The sequence below is a fragment of the Belonocnema kinseyi genome, chromosome 2 (assembly GCF_010883055.1).
Source record: "Belonocnema kinseyi isolate 2016_QV_RU_SX_M_011 chromosome 2, B_treatae_v1, whole genome shotgun sequence".
NCBI lineage: Eukaryota > Metazoa > Arthropoda > Insecta > Hymenoptera > Cynipidae > Belonocnema > Belonocnema kinseyi.
Window position 1 is genome coordinate 5,708,588 of NC_046658.1, and position 25,630 is coordinate 5,734,217.

The 25,630-nt window shown below is 35.5% G+C and overlaps 1 protein-coding gene across 1 annotated transcript in view; it reads right to left on the reverse strand.

Annotated features, from left to right (window-relative positions):
* The window catches only part of LOC117168237 (amyloid-beta-like protein), a 383,494-nt gene that overhangs the window by 263,156 nt on the left and 94,708 nt on the right, over positions 1–25,630 (reverse strand). The window contains exon 6 of the mRNA XM_033353726.1: positions 17,869–18,051. Within this exon, the coding sequence (XP_033209617.1) occupies positions 17,869–18,051 (183 nt within the window). The remainder of the gene's footprint in view (positions 1–17,868; positions 18,052–25,630) is intronic.

A 25,630-nucleotide genomic window follows, 5' to 3' on the forward strand; every position in this document is an offset into this window, starting at 1 on the left:
TGCAATTTTGCTTGTGCAACTAAGCATGAATGAACAGGCGCATTGTCGTGATGATAAAGCGGTTTTTTCTTCTTCAAATGCGGTCGTTTTTCGGCGATTTTTTCGGTTAGTCGCTTCTCAGTGCTGTAACTTGTAAATGCGTAAACATAAATGGCTGAAGTTTTGACGGGCGTCATTTGAAGGATCAAGCTCGACGAAAATGGTTCACATTAGTGAATACTAATGCCATCTCTTAGAATTTTCAGGTACTTATCAGACTGCCTAGTAAGTGGTCCGTAATTACTTTCAAACTGTAGCCTTCTGAATATAACCAAAATTTTCGTATCGCCTAAACTACCGTTAGGCATTTTTTTCAACTGCTGAGTACCGAAATTCTGCGCTGTTTAAACTTCTACTTACGTAAGCGATTATACAATCGACGCCATTGATTCTTTGCATTCGTCAGTTTCCTATTAATTCCTGTCAATTTCCTATCGCTATCCTTGTATGTGTCTTCGTATTTACTATTATTAAAAAAATTTTCCTGATTTATTATCCTTATTCCTTTTTCGAATTCTAGGTTTGCTTAAACTAACTAAATCTCTGCTGGTGCCGTGGGTAGGGATGCCCTCTAGCGGTTCAAATTTTTTGCTTGTAAGAATGCTTATTAAGCTAGGAATATCCTTTGTAACATTTGCTGCAGGAGTTTGGGCGTTTTTTATTTTTAAACATTGGGCAGGATTGATAGGTGCTAGAAAGATTTCACCATCTTGTAAATCTTAGCTGTCAGATTTAATTTCTATCTTGTTATCTGTTATAGGAAGGGTTAGCGAGTTTGGATATGCTACCATAGGGTGGCGGGTGGAGGGACTCCCTGGTAACCAACAAGTTTCTCAGTCATATCTTAGAATCATCTGGAGCGCCTTTAGCATGCTCGTACCTAAAATTCCTACTGATTTAGGTTTTGGGACTAATCTGAACATTAAATAGTTTGCGCATTTTTCGATTATAATTGGGATTACTACCTAACCAATTATATCGACTGTTTAGCCGTTCGCAACCATCAATTTTTGAGAGACGGGCTTAAAAATGGAAACGAGTTTCTGTTATTTCATCTTTATCAGAATTCAAAAATTTTGACGTTTCGGTATTAGGTTGTACTGTATTTGGTCCTAATACCCGCCCTTCCAGTTTCCCTGGTTGTACGTGTAATATGGGCATTCTCTTCTAAAATGGCCCGCCAATTCACAATGATAACAATTACTATTATTTATTGTATCGCTTGTGCGCAAATAAGAATTGTGATTTTTATCTGAATTGTATCTAATGTAATTTAGTTAAATATTGCTAACATTTTTTTGTCAGAATTGAATTGATATATTAGTCTATTGTTTGGGAATACAGGTTTGCAATTTGATTGAAATCTTGGTTGGAAACCAGGTGGGAATCTAGGTCTGAAATATTGTTGATATAGATTTGAAAAAGGTAGGGATGGAAATCCCAATGGTGAGAAAGGAAATCGATTTCTGTATTGCTTCTTACCCTGATTAATTTGGTTTCCGATTTGATTATCATTTCGACCATTTTTATTTTTCGTTAAATCTGTATTATTCTCTGGATTACTTTTATCCCCATTATTATTGTGACGCTTTTGTTAATTTTTATCCTTAATTTTAGGTTCATTAATTTGTAATTCTTTCCCTTGAAATTTTGATGTGGCCAGCTCAGTTTCGTATTCTTTACCTAAATCTTCTAATTGCTCAAATCTTTCGAAATCATTACATTTGGTGTATATTTTGTATTCGATGTATTCGATAAGCCCTGCGTAATTTCCATTCGCGACTTTTTCTAGAATCTAATTTAGTAAAAAGTGTCCTAATTTCGCTCAGGTGTGAGGGAATGTCTTGGGTTCGTTTTTGGTTGCAAAATTTAATTTTTTGTTTTATTTTCTCTGAAAATCTTTCATCGATATAGGCATTTTTGAAATATTCGTAGAAATCGGATAGTGTTCTACAAGAATTTTGATTTATCGAACAGGTGTTTGGCATCTTCTATCAATAACGCTTCTAAATTTTCTAAAATATCGCGATCGTTGATTTTATAACTCCTTTCATACCTCGACTCGGATGCGGCTAGGCAACCCTTTCGTGTAGGACTGCGCGGAGTCCCTATTTATGGTAAAAATTATGTTACACGCTTACATCGTTAACCGGTTGCCTAGGTGGCTAGGAGTCCTGGCATTGTGGCGAGGTTTCTCAAGAAGCGATTCAAGTGTGGCACAGAAAGCACTCATGGTGCACAGATAATGAGAGACCAGTTCTCGGGTTCCGCCTAATCTCGGCGACGACCCGGCAACCCTTTCTTGCAGGGCTGTGCCGAGTGCTAGTAAATGGTAACTATTTTGTTACACAATTAACGTCACTTTACAACTAATTAGCATATATAAAGCATCGCCTATCTGAGGAGCTTAGTTCTATAACTCTACATATAAACGCAAATAAAGCGCTCGAAGTCAGAGATTGACTTCGAGTTCACACAAAAAAGCTCATCAAGCATGTTTACCCTTAACATGTTCGAGATCCTGCCAGGATTGCTCTATTGGCTTCTATATCCATGGATATAATAAATAAATCTTATAAAGGCAATTTTCGTGAGGAATCCTGCAAAGGAATTCTATTGAATTTATTTAGAACCAGAAGGAAAAGTATTTTACGAAATTTACTTATTAAACTCCGGATCAACCAATGGGTGACCCGACAACCTGAAAAGTAAGAATACTGGGGTTAAAAATATTTCATAAACAGAGTAGCCACTATACAGAAAATAACATATGTTTTCCGCAATTAAAAAATTGAACGAGATCCGTAATCAGACGGAAGACGTATCTGCGTAACAACGCTTGGAAGACCGATGACCAGACATCGGCCAAGGCCCAAATTCAGGTTAACAACAAAGAAATCCACGGACTCCCAGCTGCCAAACAGAGAGTATAAAGCCATCCAACTTTAGAAAAAGTAAACATATAAATAAAAAATAAATCGTATAGAATTTTAAGGAGAATAAGTCTACCTTGATATCTGAGCAAGGAGAACAACGTGAAATCAAAGTTAATTTCACGTTAGACGAGGCAAAGTTTTGTAATTCCGCTAAGGTACACTCCTAGTACTCCAAACCACTGCCTTTCCTAAAAAATAATAGAAACTACTACATTGGAATGAGGCAAGTTGTAATAGACTATATCTTGCATTACACTGTATTAAAAGACTAAACATCCAAAGCAAAGTGTAATCACATGTATCAGGTAACAGGGGCGAGATCGATACATTTCACGCTGGCATACCCAAAGTATCGAGATAAAAACGATGTAGCTTACACGACTGACAATCCTGACGAGACTTCTGATTCATCACACGACCATGTTCATTTATTACTTACGGCAATGACAACCGACAACAACACTCAACCCTCATCGAAAACACAATCTCCAAGGAACATAGCACCGGATTCTTCATTAAATTTACATTCCGTTCAGCAACTGCGCTTAGAAATGCAAGCTTTAAGCTTCGAGAATTCTAGAATGAAAGAAGAACTCGCCGTACTTAACGATGGAAATCATAAAAGGAGACGGGTTGCAACAAGTTGCAAAAACGGCAACACTTATAACGGACGAAAATTCAGATTCTGACGCACAAAAAACTGAAGTCCCTAGACGAGGAATAAGACAACAGGTCCCACAACCTGCCAAGTTTCCGATGTTGGAAATTAGACAACATATCTCTCAGTAAACCGCACTTTCGTATTCACCAGTATCAAGAAGTATGTCAACAAAACGAACTAATCATCTTCCTATAATATAGCCTCTATAATCACTTGCTTATCATTTGCAAAGAATATAGTTAGAACACTTAAAGTGCTGAACGGAACAAATGATGCCGGTATCCACGAATAGACAAAAGCATAAGAAGAGCTCGATTACGCTGTGACAATTCAGACTTACTTCTTGACTTTGTAGTATCTAAAGAAATTAGAGACAATACCGAACAAGCTACACGACATATCTTAACAGGAAGTTACGATGAATTATACTCAGCTTCAGAAACAAGCCTCAGACTACAAAGCTCAATTCAATTTTGCATAGCTAAATTGGACGCAATTATACAAGGAGGAAACACGGTTTAAACTTTCAGCCTTATTTTCAAAGACGCTAGTAAGGACCTCCTATACGCGGCACGGCCAGAATAGTCTTCCGGAACGAAAAGTAAAATGAACCTAGAGATAGAAGAGAACATCATGATCAAAAGATTCATAATGAAATTAAGAAAAGATATTTCGTCACAGGTTAGAGCTATGAAACCAACCACTTTAACGAAAGCCCTGCAAGAAGTACTGGAAGCTGAAGCTTGGCAATAGGTAAATAATAAAGGCAGAATACTTAGACAAAGCCAAGTACCTAAAAAAAAACTAAATTCCAATCCTAACTAAGCGAAAAATTCAAGCTGTCCTGCCACAAGTGCGGAAAACCTGGTCGTTTTGCATCTCAATGTTTTTGAAAACCATAACATTTTTAACTGGAACAGTACCAAAAAAGACCAGCAGAAGTAAAATCTCGTCAGAAACATCAGGACCCCCAAGAATAATGTTTAGAGAAGGAGAATATGATAACGGAGGAAATTCAGGAGCACATAAATTACAAGGACCATGCAGAATATCTAAATTATCCGGTAAATAAATGGAATTGTTATTCTTTTACAAAAATCTCAGATATGCTATAACAAAAACTGATTTGATAATCGACAAATGGAAACAATTATTTCATTTCGAGGGAGAATACTTACCAGGAAACTCAACAAATATCTGTAAAATCAAAGTATTCGACAAAGAAAATCAAGTACTTCGTATAGAAAATCAGAAACAAATTCCTGACGGACTATAAACAATATACAAAAATAAGGTTAAAGTACGATATTATAACTATTCCCAGAAACCCATTAAAATACAAAATAAAATTTAATTCAGAAAATTTTATTTTTATCTCCTATTCAGGATATTTAATTGAGGAATTCAATTGAGAAATTTAATTCAGGAAATTTAATTGTAATTATCAAAGTTTTTAGAAACTTTTTTATTTGAAAAAATCTATTCTCTAGACCTCATCCCAATATTGAGTTTGATCAGACACTATAATGATTTTTGGGACGCATTGATGATATAAGTGTATCAGAAATAAATCATAGGTGATATGTCTAGCCAATATTTTCATTCCAAAGAGTTCGATTTTTAAAATAGCTATTTCTAAATCTGATTTTCGAATTGGAGTTTGATCAGCCCCAAAAGTGAATCCTGAAGCGGGTTGATAATAAGTATCCATCCGAAAAATAATTGGGAGCGATATGACTTGTCTGAATATCAGTTATGAATGTTTTTAGGAACTTTGTTATTTTAGAAAACCTTTTTTCTGGATCTAATTTCAAAATTAGAGTTTATCAGCCGCTAAAATGATTTTTGAGACTCGCTGATGATAAGAGTGGATGAGAAATAAATCTACAAGCGATATCTCCAGCCAGCCAATTTATTCCAAATTTTTTCGAAATTTTTCAAATTTCTATCTATGGATCTGATTTTAAAATTAGGATCTGATTAGCCCCTCAAATAAATCCTGAAGCGGGTTGGAGATAAGGATGTATAAGGAAGATATTTCGGATCCCTATGACTTTTCCGAATTTTCATTATCAAAGTTTTTCGGAACTTTGTTGTTTTATAAAATAATTTCACACAAGTGATATCTCTAGCCAATATTTTTATTTCAATTTTTTCAGAAATTTTTCAATTTTTAAAATTGGTATCTCTGGGTCTGACTTTTAAATTGGAGTTTGATTAGCCCCAAAATCCAATACCAAAACGGGTTGATGATGAGTGTGTTTTATAAGATAATTCAGAGCTACATGACTTGTCGGAATATCAATTAAAAAGTTTTGACGAACTTTGTTATTTTAGAAAACATTTTCTCTAGATCTGGTTTTAAAATTGGGATCTGCTCAGCTTTCAGCTTTCAGAAACTTTTCTATTTTTGAAATTGCTACCTCTGGATCAGATTTCCCAATTGGAGTTTGATCAGTACCTAAAATTAATTTTGAAACATGTTGATCATGAAAGTATATAAGAAAGATGATTCAGTTTGATTTGGCTGCTCTTCATTTCAATTAATAAGGTGTTTAGGAACTTTATTATTTTATCAAATATTTTCTCTGAACCTGATTTCGAAATTATGAAACTCGTTGATGATAAGAATGTATCAAAAATGAATCAACTAGCGATATCTCTAGCCGGTATTGTTATTTTCGATTTTTCAGAAAATGTTCTATTTTTTAAATTGATATCCATGGATCTGATTCCAGATTAAAGTTTTATCAGCCCCTAGAATGAATCCTGAGACGTGTTGATGATGAGGATATATTAGAAAGTTAATTGTGAATGAAATGACTTGTCTGAATTTTAAATATCAAAGTTTTTAGGAACTTTGTTATTTTATCAAATATTTTCTCTGGATCCGATTTCGAAATGAGGTTTTATCAGCCCTTAAAATATATTCTGAATCTCGCTGATGGTAAGAGTGTTTCAGAAATAATTCAACAAGCGAGATCTCTAGCCATGATGTTTATTCTTAAATTTTCAAAAACTTTTCTATTTTTCCAATTGATATCTCTGGATCTGGTTTCCAACTTGGAGTTTGATCTGCCCCTCAAATGAATACTAAAACGTGTTGATGATAACGGTGTATCAGAAAGATAATTCCAAGCAATATGACTTGACTGAATTTTAGTTAATACAATTTTTAAAAACTTCGTTATTTTAGAAAGTGTTCTCTCTTGACCTGATTTAAAAATAGTGTTTGATCAGCCAATAAAATGAATTCTCAAACTCGTTAATGATAAGAGGGTACTAGAATTAAATCTATAAGCGATATCTCTAGCCATTATTTTTAATCAAAATTTTTCAGAATTTTTTCTATTTTTGAAATTTTATCTATGGATCTGATTTCAGAATTGACATTTGATCAGCTTCTAAAATGAATATTGAGACTCGTTGATGATAAGAGCGTGCCAGAATTTAATCTACCAACGATATCTCTAGCCAGTATTTTTATACTTTTTTACTGTAATTACTTTAATTACTTTTTTTAATTTTTATAAAGTTGTTGCATCCCTCTTTTAAGGTCTTGATACCTGTACTCTTTCTCCTTCTCGTTCGCAGTGATTTTGTAGTCGACAGGAGTCGAGAATGAGATCAAAAATATAGTTTGTTCTTTGAAGTCTTGGAGAACGAAGTCAGGCCTTCTGTGTGCAACGTAGACTGATTTCCGAAAATTTTAATTCCAGAAAATTTGGCACTGCTCATTCTGGAAGGTGACGTTTTTCCTTATCACAAGACAGTTTCTACATGAGATAGTACATCTGGTTTGACAAAGGGGCATCAATCTCACTATGCACCTCACTATGAGTGGATGAACCTTCAAGCTTTCCAACAGAGAGATGATAATTCGATAAGAGGTTGAATCAAAGATTCCTGTTGTTTTTGGATGCCTCCCTTCATGCTGATACCTAGGAGAAGTTTGAACTCTAGGCCATACATTTTTCAATGTATGGAGCTTCGGCTCATTAAATCAAGTGCTAAGAACGACGATGGATTGAAAGATCACAACACGCTTGCATCACTTGAACAGGAAGATCATTTGGACAAGACAGAATGCGTCCCGTGTTCAGTTTGTGACTGATTGCATAACATCTGGTAGCCAGTTCACGGAAATGATTCGCAAGTTCGCCAAAGAACTGAGGATCTTCAATTACACACTGAACAACTTAAAGCTGCTGACAATCAAGCAGCATATTGTTGAAAAAAATACGGGTGTTATCTAACGAAAGAAGGAGAATACGAATGAGGGAGAGAGGGAGGAATTGCCATCAATCACTGCTGAAGAGATAATAAAAGCACTGAGGGGTACGAAGAACTTTTCCACTGCAGGTCCAGATGTAGTAAGAACTTCTGGTGGAAGAAGTTTACTTTTACACACTAACATCTGCATCGCATGTTCACCTTCGGAAACGCCTATTAAAGAGTGGCTGGTTTTAGGACCTACTACATTCCAACCTAAAAACGTCAACTTGTCTAAACCAGATAATTACAGGCCAATAACAAGTTTGAACACTCTGTATAAAATCTTTACAGCTGTACTAAACAGCAGGATTATTTGAAGAACTGAGCCTGTGTGAAAAGAGATTTAAGAACAGCTTGGCTCGAAAAAAGGTGTTGCAGTCTGCCGAGAGAACCTGCTGATCAACAGGTGCATTTGTAAAGACGCAGCCGCCCATCAGCGCTCCTTGTCTATGGCCTGGATTGACTATTGTCAAGCTTTTGATTCAACCGCTTATAGAAATTATCATCTGTATTTTGGAAGGCTTGAAGGTTCAACCATGGAGAAGGAAAAGAAAGAGAGATATCAAGACCTGAATGGAAGGCAGCAACAACTGCACCAAAAATACTCTGTTGAAGTAATTATCTTTGTGCTTGGTGCTCTTGAAGGTGCGAAACTATCATTAGTTTTAACCCATAAAACTATACCTACGTCTGGAAAATATGCCAATGCACCTGCGTGATGGATGCAAAAATGTGTCATACTTGGGCCCCTTCTCACGGTCGTGAGAATAGATTTGACATAGATCGTGGACATAGATTTGATATATCGCGGTTCTACTGGGAGCCGGTATCATTTTTAGATGATGAGATTCGAAAATTAAAAGATTCGAATAATTTTGAGCGATATCTTTAAAGTATGATTTTTATTGAAAGAAGTTATTTATTAATTTCTTTAGTAAACTTTTCTCACAATGTTAACTATGAAACTGATCATTCATTCAGTGAGGCTTATTATTTGAATTCAATAAGACTTCGTAATCAGTATGTTTTCATTGAGTAATTATTATTCAGATTTGAGAAGTCGGTGCCTAGTTTTCGGCAAAGCTGCACGTTTGTATGCAGTTTAACGTTTCCATTATTACTACAATTGTTAACCTATTTTCAGAAATCTTTTTTTTCTCTTTCTTGCTCTTATATGAATAATAGTATTGAACGAAACATACAGATTTTTTTCAAAAGCTGGTTCTGATCAGCAAAATAGAATAATATTTAGATACCGTATGCATAAAATCGGACAAAAATATTCAATAGTACGGCCTAAAAATGGAATCCCGTTTTCTATCTGTAACAATTCCTGCCATTACTTGAATATGCTGCCGAGCAGAACCTGCTACCTTAGTACCAACAGCATTGTCGATTATAGTATATCTTGTGCTGCTACTATTTTTCCATTCGATAATTTTCCAAAAACATGGTGACTGAAATATTACTACCATTATGTTCCAGAACTATATAGAGCGATATTTTTTAACATGTGCTACACTTGTCGGTCCTTTTAATTCTGAATTCAACGAAATAAAGTTGTCTGACCTATCCTGCTCATCTGCGTTTTTCGAGAGATCATAAGGATCCTCTGATACTGTTCTGTCGCTTTAGATCAGACCAGGCCCGTCTAAAGTTTCTATGCTGTTACTTCCTGCTCTAGTTTTACTTTTATTTCTATCTATCCTATTGTTTTATCATTCAAATTTTTCGCTGACTTTTAATAGGGGCTTTCACATTTCTAGCGACTCGAAGGTTAGGTCGCTTAGTACGATTCGACATTTTATAATCTGACTTACTTGGACTTCTTTAACGATATTTGCATTTGCGCTCATACTTGTAGTTTCTTGTTGTGTTGTATCGTCTTTACTTCCTTTTTTAATAAGAATCTCTTAATAAACGGGTTTTTATAAAACATTTAAATTTATTTCCTTGTATTTCAGAAATTTAGTGTGCTGAAAGCTACTATAATTCTACCCTTAGTTGTCACTAATCATTGAATTTACTTAGTTTTTATGCTTAATGGTTCAGTTTTTCAAGTTTAAATTTATTTTTAGTTGCAGCAAAATTTAAGGTAACATTGATAGTGCAACGCAGAATTTAAAAACCCTTCTCTTATTTTTTAAAGTACTTGGACCAGAGTCTTCCATGATCAATCACATTTATTATGTCTATAATGTATCAATTGAGAATCTTCAAAAGAGTCACTTTTCACTTTGCTAACTGTTTATATTGTTAATTTTTGAATAAAAAATGTTTACATTTGACTAGTTTTTTACTATTCTCACTCTACTTATTTGCGTAAAACTTTATCATAAGGAGAATGTATCTCATCTATACGATACTTATGATAGTTGCTATTGATAATCGGATATTCAAAAATTTTAAATTGTTAAAAATAATTAGTTTCCGGTATCTGCACAAGACTAAGTAGTTACAAGTTTTAATTGAAATGTTTTTCCCGCCAACTGTTCTGTCGGTATCGCTAATCCAAACAACGATGGTTCGTTTGTGTCTTATTGAAAAGGTCTGTTTCGTTTAGTGACCTCAAACTCAGCCTAAACTGTAAAGCTTGTTAAGTCCCTAGCGATGTTGTAGGATTCAATTTTATAGTAGCTTGACTTTGATTCGTTGAAAATAGAAATTTGTTACCGTCATTGAATGGTTTCAAACCTTTACCGGGAGAGCTAATGAGGTTTCAAAATAAAAACACAACTTAAACCTGTCACTTCTTAATTATATTCTTTGAAACCATACGAGATACAGTTAAAAATCGTTCCTTAAATTCAAACAAAATTCACATAATCCATTGGCACATGAGCAGCCTAATTTGTCATTTAAAAAATTAGGATTTTGACATACTAGTGTCACAGAATTTTTGTTATTTCTAAAACACAGAATCTCTCCTTTTTCAATAATTACATTTCTATTTACATGTGAATACGCAAATTGTCTTTTTAGCACATTTTCTAAAACCGACTTCGTTAGAAAACTTAGTTTGGTTCTAGACTTATAGAACAATACCCTCTGCGCTGGCGGTTCACCGTACTGCAATGTGGTGAATTTCAGTACGATGCTAGATATATATTAATCAAAGTTACAGTTTTTAAATTCTTATTGTTGTGTTTGCGAAAGCTTTTAAAACTCTGCTCATAAAATATTCCACTGATTTTTCTGCGTTTTCAATGGTAGCAGGATGACAGGGTGCTGAAATTCTGTAAATAATGTTATGCACATTGCAAAACAACTTAAATTCAGCTGAAGTAAATTGAGTTCCTTTATCATTAAAAATAATTTTAGGCAACCCAAATCGTGCCGAACATTACTGAATCTTCTCAATAGTATTTTTGAAATCTATTTCAGATATTTCGAAGAATAAGCGCAAAAAAATGGGTCTTTCGAAACTATCTTTGTATAAAATTTAATAAAACTGCTCCCACACCTACTTAAAATTCATCACATTCCAATTTCAAGGGTAACTCCGGATCAACATGAGCTAAATTCCTTTTACAATAAATTTTCTGTTTCTTTTTTCGAAAAAATTGCCATATTCTTTTTACAATTGAAATGCCCCAGGATTTTGTATTTTATAAAACAGAGTTAGAAGCTTAGACAAACTGGGAATAAACCTTCGGGTATAGGTTACTCAACTAATAAATGACTTAACTCTCTCCGCATTAGAAGGTTCTGGCATCTCTAAAATAGCTGAAACTTTTCAATAGTAAACTGGATACTGCGATAGTATTTATTTAAAGCCTCTAAGAATAATTGATCAATTTTATATTTATGTACGCATGTGAAAACAGCGTCCACATACCTGTAGAAGAAAACATAAACAAAAGAAAGATACTTTAATACATCAAGCTTCAGTTTTTCCATAACCAGATCTGCAATTGCACTAGATAACGGAGAGTCCATAGAGGTACCGAACTTCTATTAAAAAAATTCATTTTGAAAACTGCAATAAGAATTGTCTATATAAAATTCAACGATTTATAAATATTGTTTAACGGTTAATTTCGTAAGTTTTCTGAATTTGTACCAATATAGTGTAATGATTTTTAAAACCAAATCTTTAGAAATATTCAAAAAAAAAGAGATTTAACATCCAGCGGAACCAATTTAAAGTTATTTGGTATGTTGAAATTTTTGCTTTTATCAATAAGATCCCAGCTGGTTTTAACAAGTGTTATTTTTTAATTATTTGCTTTAAAGGTAGACTGCTGAATTTAGATAATGAAACTAAAGGAGATCCAGAAAAGAAATAACTTATCTCTTAGGATTTTCCGGTTTATGGACCTTAGGCTAACCACTTTCCTGAAATTTACCAATCATTAAATTCAGATTCTTTTTTATAATGTTAGTGGGATCTTTTTTGAGTTTGGTACAAGTTTCTGGGTCTGACAAGAGAGTATATCATTTATCAAGATAATCAGTTTTGTTCATGGCGATCGTCATGTTACCTTTATCTGCTCTAGTTACTATTTAAATATAACAAAAGTTTGTGAGAAATCTGGGATCTAAATATAGTTCCCTTTCCACTTCGAATAAGATTAATTTTAGTACCTAAACTTAGGAAATATCCTACATTGCTCGGAATTTCTTTATCAGATAAATTTAGAAGGAATTTTTAATTGGTTTTTGAATGTATTTAATCTTATAATAGGTTTCCTTCAACCATTCAAACTTGAAGATATATTTATTCTATGATTAATATCTGTAATACTGATCTTATAAGTTTTAGTTTTACACTTCATACAAAGCTTTCGGTGATGACCTATACTGAGAGGATGATGAAATGTGATTTTTACATCACAATCAATAATATGTCATCATATCTTTTTGTCAATCTAACTTCACATCTATCTTTTTCCATAACAACTTTTATAACTCATCCTATACTTGGTCTATCAACCTATATATTTACTATCTTCCTGTCAAGCTAACTTCTACTCTATCCTTTCAATCTCCTCTTCATCTCATCCTATCATACACTTATGAATATCAATCATTTAATATCTTTCTGTTAGTCTAAACTTCCGTATATCTTTGCCAATCTCCTCTTTTCTATCTTATTCTATTCTTTATCAAGCAACTATTATCTTTTTTTATCTATTTTTCGACCTAAATTCCTGTCTGTCTATTTTACTGCCCTCTTCTCTATCTCATCCCATCCTTGATCTATGCACCTCGTTGTTTGTATGCCTCTCTCCGAATCTAAATTTCCGTCTATCTTTTTCGCTATCCTTTCTCCTGCCTAATCGAATCATACATCTATCAATGCCTATCTTTTTCAATGCCCTCTTTTTTCCATCTCATTCTATTTTTTATCTATCTACGTCAATATTTTTCTTTTCGCCGCGTTATACGATCCTGTAGAGAACTTTATAGTGGATACCATACCTGATATGGCTCGTTTATCGCTCTATCGTTCGTGACGTTGCAATTTATTACACTGTCTGTCTTATATATGTAATACGGTTGGAATCTTGGTGTCATGGACACATAATCTCTGAGGACATCACCGATAAGAAGAGGACATCAGGACGCTATCTCAGATCGGGAGACAATGTTAACATTAGAATATTTCTTATTTTCTTAATTATCTTAGAAAATCTTCAGGAACATTTGCAAAACTTATCCACCTGTAGTGGAATTTTGTGCCTCTCATCAAGAAGGTTTCGCTCGTCAAATTCACCCGTTAGGATTTGTTCTTTATCATAATTGGTTACAGACCCGTCTACCAGTTTGGACAAGTCAACTCAACAGTGGCCAGCCACGGGCAGGAGGAGCCTGTCGGTGTACAGGAAGATCGGGAGAAAATCTAAATTACTACTCCCGGCTAACAATTACCCAAATTAACTTGCATTGCAGAAAAGGCGCATCTGCAGTTTTTCAGGGAGGCATGTCTGCGAGGCACACAGGTACCTCGCTATTCCAGGAACCCTGGTTAGTTCGAGATACCATTAGGGGTTGGGGGGGGGGGGGGGGGGGGGGTTGGTTTTTGTTACAGGGAGCCCAAGGCGGCCAATATAAGGGCATGCATACTGGTGAAGGGAGTCAACGTCATCCCACCGCTCAAGCTATCTTCTAGAGATTTGATTGTGTTAGTCACGGATCTAAAAGGAATAGGAAGCCTAATCATGGGATCGGCTTACTGTCCATATTACATTAATACAAATCCATCAAAGGAGTTACGTACACATTGGTGGAATGCCACAAGATCAGAGTTCTTTCTCTTCTGCTGAGGTACAATGCAACATTATGAAGTAGAGAGTCTCAAATGAGGCCACTCTCTTAGATCACTCACAGATAGAGTTAGAGTTATAAACTATTGTACTTACGGGCCCTAAATAGGCCCGAAATCCAAGAAGAATGGAATGGGATCAGTTTTCCACGGAACTAAGAAGTGCACTCTCAGAGGTGCCCAGATAAATTAGAGACGTGGATACCATGGAGCTGGCGGCCGAGATTTTCACGGAAGCCATCAAATCCATTTATGAAATTATTTATCGACCTTCAAGAGTCCAAAAGGCTGGGGAGACATAATGGTGGATTGGGATACTCGAGGAGCTTCACGAGGAACCCAGAGAGAGGTTCAGATGTAACAGTACTGGTAAAACCAACTTTTGAACAGACATCGAGAAAGGAGCAGGGGCGGATAGATTGGATAAGCTGCTTTCTTGAAATCCGAATGATATACTCGGCGCTCTGAAATTGTCCGGCTGGAGATACTCAGAGTTTAACGCGGCGATACCTTGACTAACATGATCAAGGCACATTTTCCGGACTTTGAAAAGTTAGAAGAAGAGAGGACGGCACATCCGAGGCAATCAAAGCCGCATGTGGCCCAACTGGGCTCGAAACAGCGGCTAGCCATCTAGATTGTTACCCCAGCCAGGATCAGGTGGACACTGAAATTCTTAAGTCCTTACAAGTCTTCTGGTCTAGATGGCATGTATCCAGTCTTCTTACAGAGGGCTTGTGAGATCATTATAGGGCCGATTGTAAGACTTGTTAGGGCTGGTATGATCTTGGGTTATAAGTATAAGCATAAGGTATAAGTGGAGAACCACGAGTACATTGGAACCTGTCATGAAACAAAAAGCTGGAAAATAAGTGCAAAAAGGTAGTAGCGACTCTCTGTCACTGTTAAAGAGCCATAGGGAAAAGATGGGGCTTGAAACTGGAGACGCTCATGTGAATCTACACAGCGATCCTGCGACCTAGGCTAACCTATGCGGTGGTGGTCTGGTGGGCAGCGTTAAACTGTCTACTGCAAAGTCTCGATTGGAAAGGATCAGGGTACTGATTCTGAGAGGCATCACAGGTGTCTCGAATTCGGAACCCACGATAGCTCTGGGGTCACTTATAGGTTTTGGAGCCCCTCCATCTCATCGTAAAGGCCATGGCTGCGAAGGCGGCCTGTAGATTAAATATGGTATGCGATAACAGTATCTGGACAGTAGAGCGGATAACAGTTGATATCACGAGGATGTCGACAGTGAGCATGCTCAGGGACCAAATGTCCACTCGTCGCTACCTCTTCAACAAGAAGTATCAAGTTAGCCTATCCACGACAGAGGAATGGTTTAACGGTAAGGAAAACCTGCCCAGTGATGGAGAAAAGTGGTTTACTGATGGCTCTAGGAGCAAGGAAAACGAAGGAGCCGGTGTATAAGCTTCACAACTGCGATGGGGTCCTACGCCACAGTTCTACAGTCTAAGATTATAGCCATGCTCCAAAGTGCCTAAAAGGCAAAAGAGTATAGCAATAAAAGAAACATTCGTATCCACTCAGACAGTAGATCTGCTATTACGAACTGAATTGAACAACGACCACGTCGCTAATATTTTGGGTGTGCTTTGAGGCACTGAATAGGCTAGCGACAGACAACAGGGTGACTCTGCTTTGAATCCCTGTATGCAGCGGCATCAAGGACAATGAGAGATCGGACACGCTATCAAAACTAGCAGAAAAAAGAAATTTTACTAGACCTAAGCCAGCTATAGGCTTTTCTAGCAGGTTAGTCACTGGAGGTACTAATAGTGGACTGACCGAGGAACGTCGTAATGAGTGGGGTTTAGTCTTTGTTTGGAAATAGGCTAAGACACTCTTGGGCTCAAAGCTATACTCTCAGCGAGCGAAGAAATTACTCAAACTCGAAAAGAACGAAATAAAAGTCCTAACAGAAATGTTTATAGGACACGGAAACCTCCGGTACTACATACACGAGATTGGGCTTAAAGAAAGTCCCCTTTGTCATATGTGCGGATAAGATAATGAGATTTCTATTTTATTATTTGCCACTGCCCTGCGGTTGCGGGGAAACGTGTAATACCCGCAGGCAGTTGTGCATCAATGAGTCTAAAATATTAGTCAACAGCGTAACTGCGTTCCTCTCCATATGAGAAGGGTTATGGGTTCATGCTTAAGGTTTATAAGGGGACGCAACGGGATCACCTAAGAAATTTCTGGAAGTTGAGCTAGTCGGAAATTGAACCGTCACATCGTATTTCAAGTAGTTGATTTTAAGTTGAGTGACTTGAATCAATTTTCAGGAAGAATTTTGCCGCCAGTATATATTTAATTATTTTTAGAAGCTGACCCTGTAAGGGTCAGGCGCCTTGGAAATTTATAAATGAGATAACAATTTAAATTATGGTGATGAAAACAATCTCGATGTGCGGTTCATCTTCTCCCAGAAGAACTTTCGAAGAACCACCCAGCAACGGCTCTTATCAAGGTCAACAGTTTGTAATTAAACCATATCATCTAACATCATCCTCTAGTCATGGCCTTGTGATTTCGCTACCAATGTAAGTGGCAATAAACATTCCTGCTAATAATTTTTTACTTTTCAATGTGTTAGTCCTTCTCCTCTCGGCTTCCAGATCCCACTTTCCCTGCTTCGTAGACATTGCTGTCATAAAAATAAAAATTGCTTTACGATAGTGAATTCATAGAGTACTATCCAAATCAATATCTCTTGCTCTTCCCGGAATATAAAAGAATCTGTAACTTTTTACTGTTTAGTTTTAACTGTTTAACTTGAACTGTTTAACTATTATTTGCTTTATAATTAAAAATCTTTACCCTGAATCAGACATCATTTATTTTAGGCATTGCACTGAAACAATCTCCACAGAATTGCTGGTGACAATGTTGGTCTCCTGTTTAAAAAAAAAATGTGTAGTATGAAATAAATAAATTATAAAGTGCAAAGCGCGAGCGTAGCGTTATGTATTTTGTTAACACCTTATATGTTATTACGAAAATATCATTATTCGCAGAAACAGTGAAAAATTGACAGTTAAATGTAACATAACACGTATAAATTTTACACGAGTACTGTTCGATAAAATCCTAATAAATTACTCTTTCCTACAAATATTTCGATTTTCTTTAGATCCAGAATATCTCATGTAGCATTAGAACGCTTAAAAACCTTATATGTGTGCCAATGCTTTAAAAATTCAAATTCAAATATAAAAATTCACCATTATGTTACGATAATGAAACGCTTTTTATAAACAACAACACGATATAAAAGCATGCACTCATCCTCCAAAAAAAAGGGCAATAATCAACCACTGTAGCAGTATTTTGTAACCCGAAAAAACGTCCGACAAGTAGATCTTTGATTGTCTTTCAAGAAAAATAACTAATCCTCAAACTGCCAGGCGGCAGAATATTATGTACTCATGTCCAAAAAATTGACATTTTTTAAATATAATAGCACCAACTTTCAGATGGGCCAAAAGTTTAGCAAGTGGATTTTTAAGTGTTTAGCAGTAAAAGATTATAAAAGCAGTAAAGGATATATTAATATAAACTGTCATAGGTGTTTTTTTTTATCATCCATTGACATGATTTGTATAGACCTCTGGTTATATTGTTAACTTATGACAAATAATAATGTTGAAAAATAATACCTGAACTCTCTGCTGATGCACAGCACTTAATTGGTGCTTTTCAGCAGCACCACTTGCTTCCAGAGCTGCAACTGTTTCTTGGAATTTTGTAGTCATCCATCGCTTAAACTCGTCTGCTTTAACTGGGTCTCGCGCCCGAATATCTTGATATCTTTCCTCCAAGTCGCTCCAGTCCTTCATCACCTAAAACCGTTGTAGCACACAGATTTCGATATCGATACTCTGTTCATCCTGACACTTTAATACAATTGCTTACATTTGCGAGTCTGAATTTCAAAAATATTTGCATGAAAAGAGTACTCTTTTGTTTAATAATGATATTTACGTTTTAGTTAGTCTCGAGCATAAACTTTATGAAAACAATGTATGTTCTAAATACAACAACCCTGCCAATCTTCCGTTGACTATTCGCGCTACTCGCACCGCTGAAGCGGGCACTTTAACTAAAATATTACCCTGGGAGGCATAGCCTGGTAGATGACCGGGAAAGTTGTAATTGCCGAGACAGATAAGTGTATGTGCCGTTTTATTGTAATGTAAAATGGCGATCGAAATAACTAGCATCAAATTCTAATGTGTGTTCTGAAAGTAAACATCTGATGGTGTCCTCGTCGCAACTGTACGTCGTCCATTACGGGTAATTCATTTCTGAAGCAAGTAGTAACTAGCTCGTCACAAATAAACATGACCTTTTGTTGCAAGTGAAACTTTTGTTATTCCACGAACCAACTCATCTTAGTCATTTGTCGTCTTCTGACGATAAGGCAGATCTAATACAAAGCCTTACTAAACAGGATGACAAAAAGATGTTTTCTTCAGGTTTTCTGGGCAATCCAATTTAGAACAGACAATTGTGACCTTTACGCGTCCTTAACCCTAACCTCGTGGAGCCAGAATGACACCGGATTCAGATTCAACGACACCAAAAACGTCTGAAAGTAGAGGTTTTCTCTGATCCAATGGGTTTCTCTATTTCGACCTTTAATTTACCTTGATCTGCCCAGATGGCTGCGGGCTCGTGTTGTAGAAACTTTTGTTTGTGGTGCTGTGTTATTGAAAAAGTTGATACTTAAAAAAATGTTGAGTAAAAAAAATCTATTGAATTTTACATCTCTGGTGAATGTAAATAAAAGAAGCCTCGTGTTTTAGAGTAGGTTTACAAAAATTTATAAGAATCGACCTAGCGATGAATTTTGCAATTGAAGCTGTTGTGATATTTCAATTCCGCCTACGTAAAATACATAAGATACTATGGGTACTTATTTTTAAGTTTATATATTTCGTAACAAAAATATCAAATATAAATCTTTAATAGCTAACTTTTTTTATTCCAATAGGGGAAAATGTAAAAGGCTACATTTTTTCAAAAATCATTAATAATACAACTTATATCGAAAACTTTGATTTAAACTTCTGAGGAATTAAAGCCATAAATTATAACTGAAATTTTTTCGATTTGTCTTTAAAGAAGGTTTTCAAAGCACTTACGGCTTTAACGATTACATTCTCTTTGCGAAACTCGGCCTTCGCGCTCGATAATTTGTGTCCAATTAAAAAACTTCATCAAGATGATTTGTAAATCTTGTTCCAATCGACTAAAAACAACGCTTTAAATTTACAGATCTCTTTAAAAAAAAATTGCATATTTTTGAAAATGATCCTTCTATTTGAGCTTGTATCTAATTAAGAAATTTCATGAGAATAGTTTTCAAATATATATATTTTATATCTAGTAGAAGTTTTGATTGATATTTCTTAACCTATCAATAAAATTTTTCTCTTTTTTTTTTAAACATTTCAAAATTTTGAAAAGCATATAACTTTTTGAATTTTTTTCTAATTTAAAGATGCCATAAGGATAATTTTCAAGTATTTGTGCCGTTTATCGGAAAATTTTACAAAAATTTCTAAAACTCACAAAAAATTGTGATTTAAATTTTGAAGAAGCCCTTCTGCTTAACGAACTTAACCTTAATTTTAGGAAACCTTGATAAGTGTATCAAAGGCTGACCTGATCGAACAAATCCTTCAAAAGTTACCCCGTAACAAGCGTTGCATTCAGAAAAATTAAGAATTTGTATTCCTATGAATACGCGATTTTTCTTCCGCCTAAAAATCCCCCAACAGGAAAAGAAAAAGTGCAAATCCTATTCCTCTCAATCGCCTTACTAAAATTTAACGAAAGCATGAAGGAATTAAAGCAAATTATTACACACATTTTGTGAACTTATTAGAAGGAATAAGATAAAATCAAAATATTACCACTTCTGAGGAATAAAAAATATCTCTGTGAGGTGCGTTACCGGTGCAATTAGAAGGAATTAAATATATTGAAAACACGTTCTCTTTGGGAGAATAGAAAACTGTGCGGCGGTCGCTATGGAAATAGAAGTGAATAAGTTTAGGAGGTATCTTATTCTTAACGTAGCATTTTAGACAGATGAAAAAATCGCGCATTAAAAATAATATAATAATCTTCACTTTTGCCTTGAAATCTGAAAATATTAATTTTACTCTATTCTACGCTTATTACCGGGAATATTTGGGAATGATATGTGAGGACACGTGCACATCTAAGCCTGTTTCTTCCTTTCTTGTGTACACACGTTAAACGCCCGTTTGGTCTTGAGACATTATTTCAGATAGATTGTTCAAATGCGCTCTGAAGCGCTCATTGTGCAGTGCACGTTATTCATACCGCAACATCGTAAATATTATTATTTCACTATTCTATTAGCTTTAACTAACTGTATTAACATAATCTGTAATTAAAGATACCTGTTGTTCAAACGATAACAAAATATCGACCTAATATTTAAACAAAATGTGTCATATTTTATACTATTTAATAAAGATGCAGTGATGCGTGAGATATAAGGATAGTAAATAATCGAATATCATTAACATTATTTCATCGAGCAATTTTAAATATTATTAAATATTATGAATATTTTAAATGTAGAAGAATTTTCAGTATTATAACATTTTTTTATTATTAATACACCATTAAGTCATTCCCCTTTCGGGGAAGGCGTGAATCAATCGGTGGGGAAAGGAGTAATGTGGGGAAGGGATAGAGAATTTTCCGATTGATCCAGAATTCTCGTGTTATTTATGTAAGTAACTCGATCCTTTCGCAACACTGCTCCGACCCAGGTTGCTGATCAATCTCTCTAGCAATCACCCCAAGTGAAGATCCTTAAAAAGTGTTTATGTAAGGTTCCATACTTGGGTCCACTAGTGGCCAAGGTCTTTTGTTTCAAGTGTCATTCTCTCTACTGATACTCTTTTTATTACCTACTTGCCGCCATACTTTCCTGTCCTGGCATAATTCTCTAGCTTCTTTTATGTCCATGCATTTTTTCATGCAGACTCTCCTGTTTCTGTGACTTCTTATGTCTCTTCTAACTAGAGTTTCATTCACACATTCTGACCATTCTGTCCGCGGTCACAATGGACACGCTGCCATTTATTTTACCTTGATACACTTGTTTTGTTATTCGTTCATTTGACATTCTCTCAACATGCCCGAACCATCCTAACCGATTTCTTTCCCATGTGTATACTAGCGTCTGTACTGCACCATATTCTTTTAGAATTATCTCGTTACTTACTTTGTCCATCAGAGTTTTCCCGCAGATTATGCGCGTGAATCTGATGTCAATTGCGCTAATTTTACTCTTATCTTTTTCTTGATACGTCCACGTCTCGCTACAGTAAAGTACACACAGTACAAATATAGAATTATGTATTGCCATTGTAGCTTTATTTGATATATTTTCACTTCTGATAAGGGGACCTGCTCTACCAATAACCTTCTTACCTTCGTTTATGCGTCTATTTAATTCCTCATCTATCATCCCGCCCCTAGTAAATAAGCTACCAAGGTATACGAACTTATCAACTTGTTCAATTCTCTCATCATTTCATAAAATATTGCATAGCGTTTTCTCACTCTTTCCTCCGAACACCATAGTTTTTGTTTTATTTGCCCTAATTTTGAAACCCAGGCTCTTCATGCTTGCATCTAGTTTATTCAACATTCTTTGTAAGTCTTCGATTGACTCTGCAATAACAACCTTATCATCTGCGAACGCTGAACCACGTACCCCTACTGTTTCGAGATCCACACCCCCTTCGTCGAAATGAGCCATTCTTAACACTTGTCCATAAATAATATAAATAACCATGAAGACATAACGGATCCTTGTTTAACTACTTGAATAATATTGAAACAGTCACTTAATTTCCCATTCACCCTTACACTCGCTTTACTACCCGTATATATTGTTTTAGAGATTGTAGGAGCCATCCATTGACTCTATACTCTTTCAGGACTTCCCAAAGTTTACTTCTTTCTACCTTGACAAAAGCTTTTTCTAGGCCAACACATGCACAGAAACCATTTCCCCTACTATTTCTCATGTTGACCAATTCTGTACTTTTGTTTCCTTTCTTTTTTTATAGAGCAATTTCTTGCTTCCTTCAAAGTCGTTTTGTATTTTCATCTCTTCTTATGCTCTAATTGTATCTTTACGTTCCTTAACTAATCGTTTCAATATTCTGTTTTCGTGTCTATAATCATTTCTACATCTATTTCTTTCCTCATTGCTAAGACCTGCGATGTTCAAAGTTCTCCTGCACGCTTCTCTCTTTGCTTTTTGGGTAACCTGAATTTCATCATTACATCACGCATCACCAGACATTCTTCCTATAACTGCGGTACCACACACTTTGATCGTACATCTAACAAGGATATGCCGTAACTTTGTTCATGCGCCCTCTATATCTTTGTTTTTTTACAGTCCTCCCATGCTGCCCTATCTATGCTTTCGATTATCTTATTTTGGAAATCTATTCGCACATCCGGATTCATCATTTATTTAAACGTCTTACAAAATGCAACGAGCAAATCTATGCAAATGTGTGAATTTAAATAATTTAAACTCTAGTGTCACGTCCCGCCACTTTTATACTAGTAATAAATAATTATAAACCATGGATTATAATTACATAACATTTATATTTAATAATAACTCAACAAGTTAAAGGATTATATTCAACATCCAATTATTATTGTAAACAAAACCTAGTATTGTTAAAATCATTTGTGAAGATCAGATTTGTAAAGAAACGACGCAACAGTGTAGGGTTAACCCAACAGCACAAGAAAATCTACACATCATCTTTTGCACAAAAAACAGGCACACGTTAATTAAAAAGCAATAAATTAATTGAGAAGAAACCAGAAAAGGCAGCTGCATTTTCAATCTCGTACACTCACAATATGCTGGTACCTATAAGTACGTACACATCACAATAAACAAAAATAAGCGATACACATAAATATTCGCATAGCTAACAAAACCAGCAGACTACACACTAACTGAAAAGCCATAAATTAATCAGCAAGCCAAGACTGAAAACAGACAAGATTTTCTGTCCCATACGTTTACAAAATTCTGGTACCTATACCACATGTACATCCTCTAGTTATTCTGATCTACATATTTCTATGACGGAGACCAGTATCTTAGATCTAAAAGCAATAAACAGCTTAATAAAGATGACAGCTATAAGAGGGTGAGCCGTTCATACACAACCAAAAGGACACACGCGAACCTTACACTCTTCTACGCATCATAATAGCTTACACTTGGACACCTAGGAAGGGATACCATATATTTTGGTAACTGCGCCTTTCTCCATATTTGGGCACATCAAGATTCCTAATGGGCATATACATAATTATCAACGCCCATTGGATAATTAGGGTCTTACCACTCTTCTACCTAATTGATTAACAACGCTGATTGGAACCAAGAAGAATCCCTACTTCTAAAACCACTCACTCCTACGGGAATCTAAGAAGGGATCTTGTGAATAAATACAGCGGATTCGGAAGCAGAAATCAGTTTAGTTTCAGTTTCAGTTTAGCCGATTATACTCCAGCTTCAGTCTTTAACCCAGCCTGAGTTCAGTCTCAGTTCAGTCTCAGTTCAGTCTCAGTTCAGTCTCAGTTAGACAAATCCAGATTATAAAGAATCTTCGAAACCCTAATCTCCGGTCCAGCAGTGTTGGCCCGTCAACCATTTAAATCTACAAATCTACGAAGAATAGCTTCTGTGTGGAACTCTGAGTCGACCACACCTGCCACAAAGGGACAACGCAGCCCAGATACGCTGACCTTGCTATCTCAGCCTGCAGAGCCATATTCAGCGCCATCCACCCCCTGCGGGTACCCGTTAGGGTGCCAAAAGAAGGCCGGGGTACCTTCGATTCAAGGAACGAGAGAGCGAATTTTATATATTATAACATATTTGATTTATTTGGTGTATCTGGTAGTTATCCTCACCCCAGTTCTCTAGTTTATTTAAAATTAGATTCTAAAAAGAGAAACCACTTGGAATAAAATAAAGGAAAAGGTAAGTTACATCTCGTAGGATGTAACATACCTCGTTATATTTTTGGTGCATCGGCCTTGGAAATTATAAACTACTAATACAGAAATAAATTCAAAATTTTTTAAATTTCTTTTAGTTTAAGTTACCTCAAATTAAAATCTAAAAATGATTTAAGAACTTTCTCATCCATTAATTTCCAAATTCTCCAACATAAACTACCAGAAAATCAAATAAGTATACAATTTTGTTTCAATTCTTTTAGAAAAGTTATATTTTCTCAATATTTACTTTTTCTATTATGCCAAAACTGGTTCTTTCTCTTTCACGTATTATTAAAAAGTCCAGTAAAAAATTGAAATATAAAAAACTTGACAATTAAAAAGAAAAAACACTGGGGCTCAAGAAACTTCGAATTAATAGATTTTGTGCTTTCACGATTATTCATTTTGATAAAAAGAGATATTTCGGGTATTACTCGTGTAAAAAACTGCGAATTGTTTGCCGACGTTTCGTGAAGATTGCAGTTCACATCTTCAGGGCTGACCTGAAACTGAGGAATCAGGTCATGATGTTCTTAGGTATACTTTCTACGATGCCTGTGATTGGCCAGAGCGCCCCACCGTGGGGACTGGTCGAACTTGATTAGCCAATCAAGTTTTTTTTTTTAAATCCGGGAGAACGGAAAGCCAAATCGGATTGGTATTATATCCATAATAACCTCAGGGGCAGCAATGGGATCCCCTATCTCACCTGTAATAGCCAATGTTTTTATGGAACATCTAGAAACTAAAATCTTTAACCAAGCCAAACTTAAACCAGAATTCTGGCTCCGTTACGTTGATGACACATTTGTCATCTGGCGACATAGACGAGATGAACTAAATAAGTTTTTCGATTTTATCAAGCAATTACATACTAATATCCAGTTCGCCATGGAAATAGAACAAAACGGAAAATTGCCTTTTTTGTACGTATTGGTTTACAAAAAATCTGATAACACAATAGGACATGAAGTTTACAGAAAACCCACGCATACAAACAGATACTTACATGCCTCCTCCCACCATCACCCATCTCAAAAACAATCGGTCATCAACTCCCTTGTATACAGAGCTGTCTCCATAACAGACAAAGATAACTTAAAAAGGGAATTACAAAACGTTAAAAAAATGCTAATACAGAACGATTACACAAACAAAAAAATTGATAAATCAATAAGGAAACACACTCAAAAAGCAAGTCAACACAACCTACGGAAGAAAGAGAGAGAAAAATGACCACCACTCTACCCTACATCCAAGGTGTCACAGAATAAATAGGAAGAATTCTCAACAAACACAACATCCAAACCATATTTA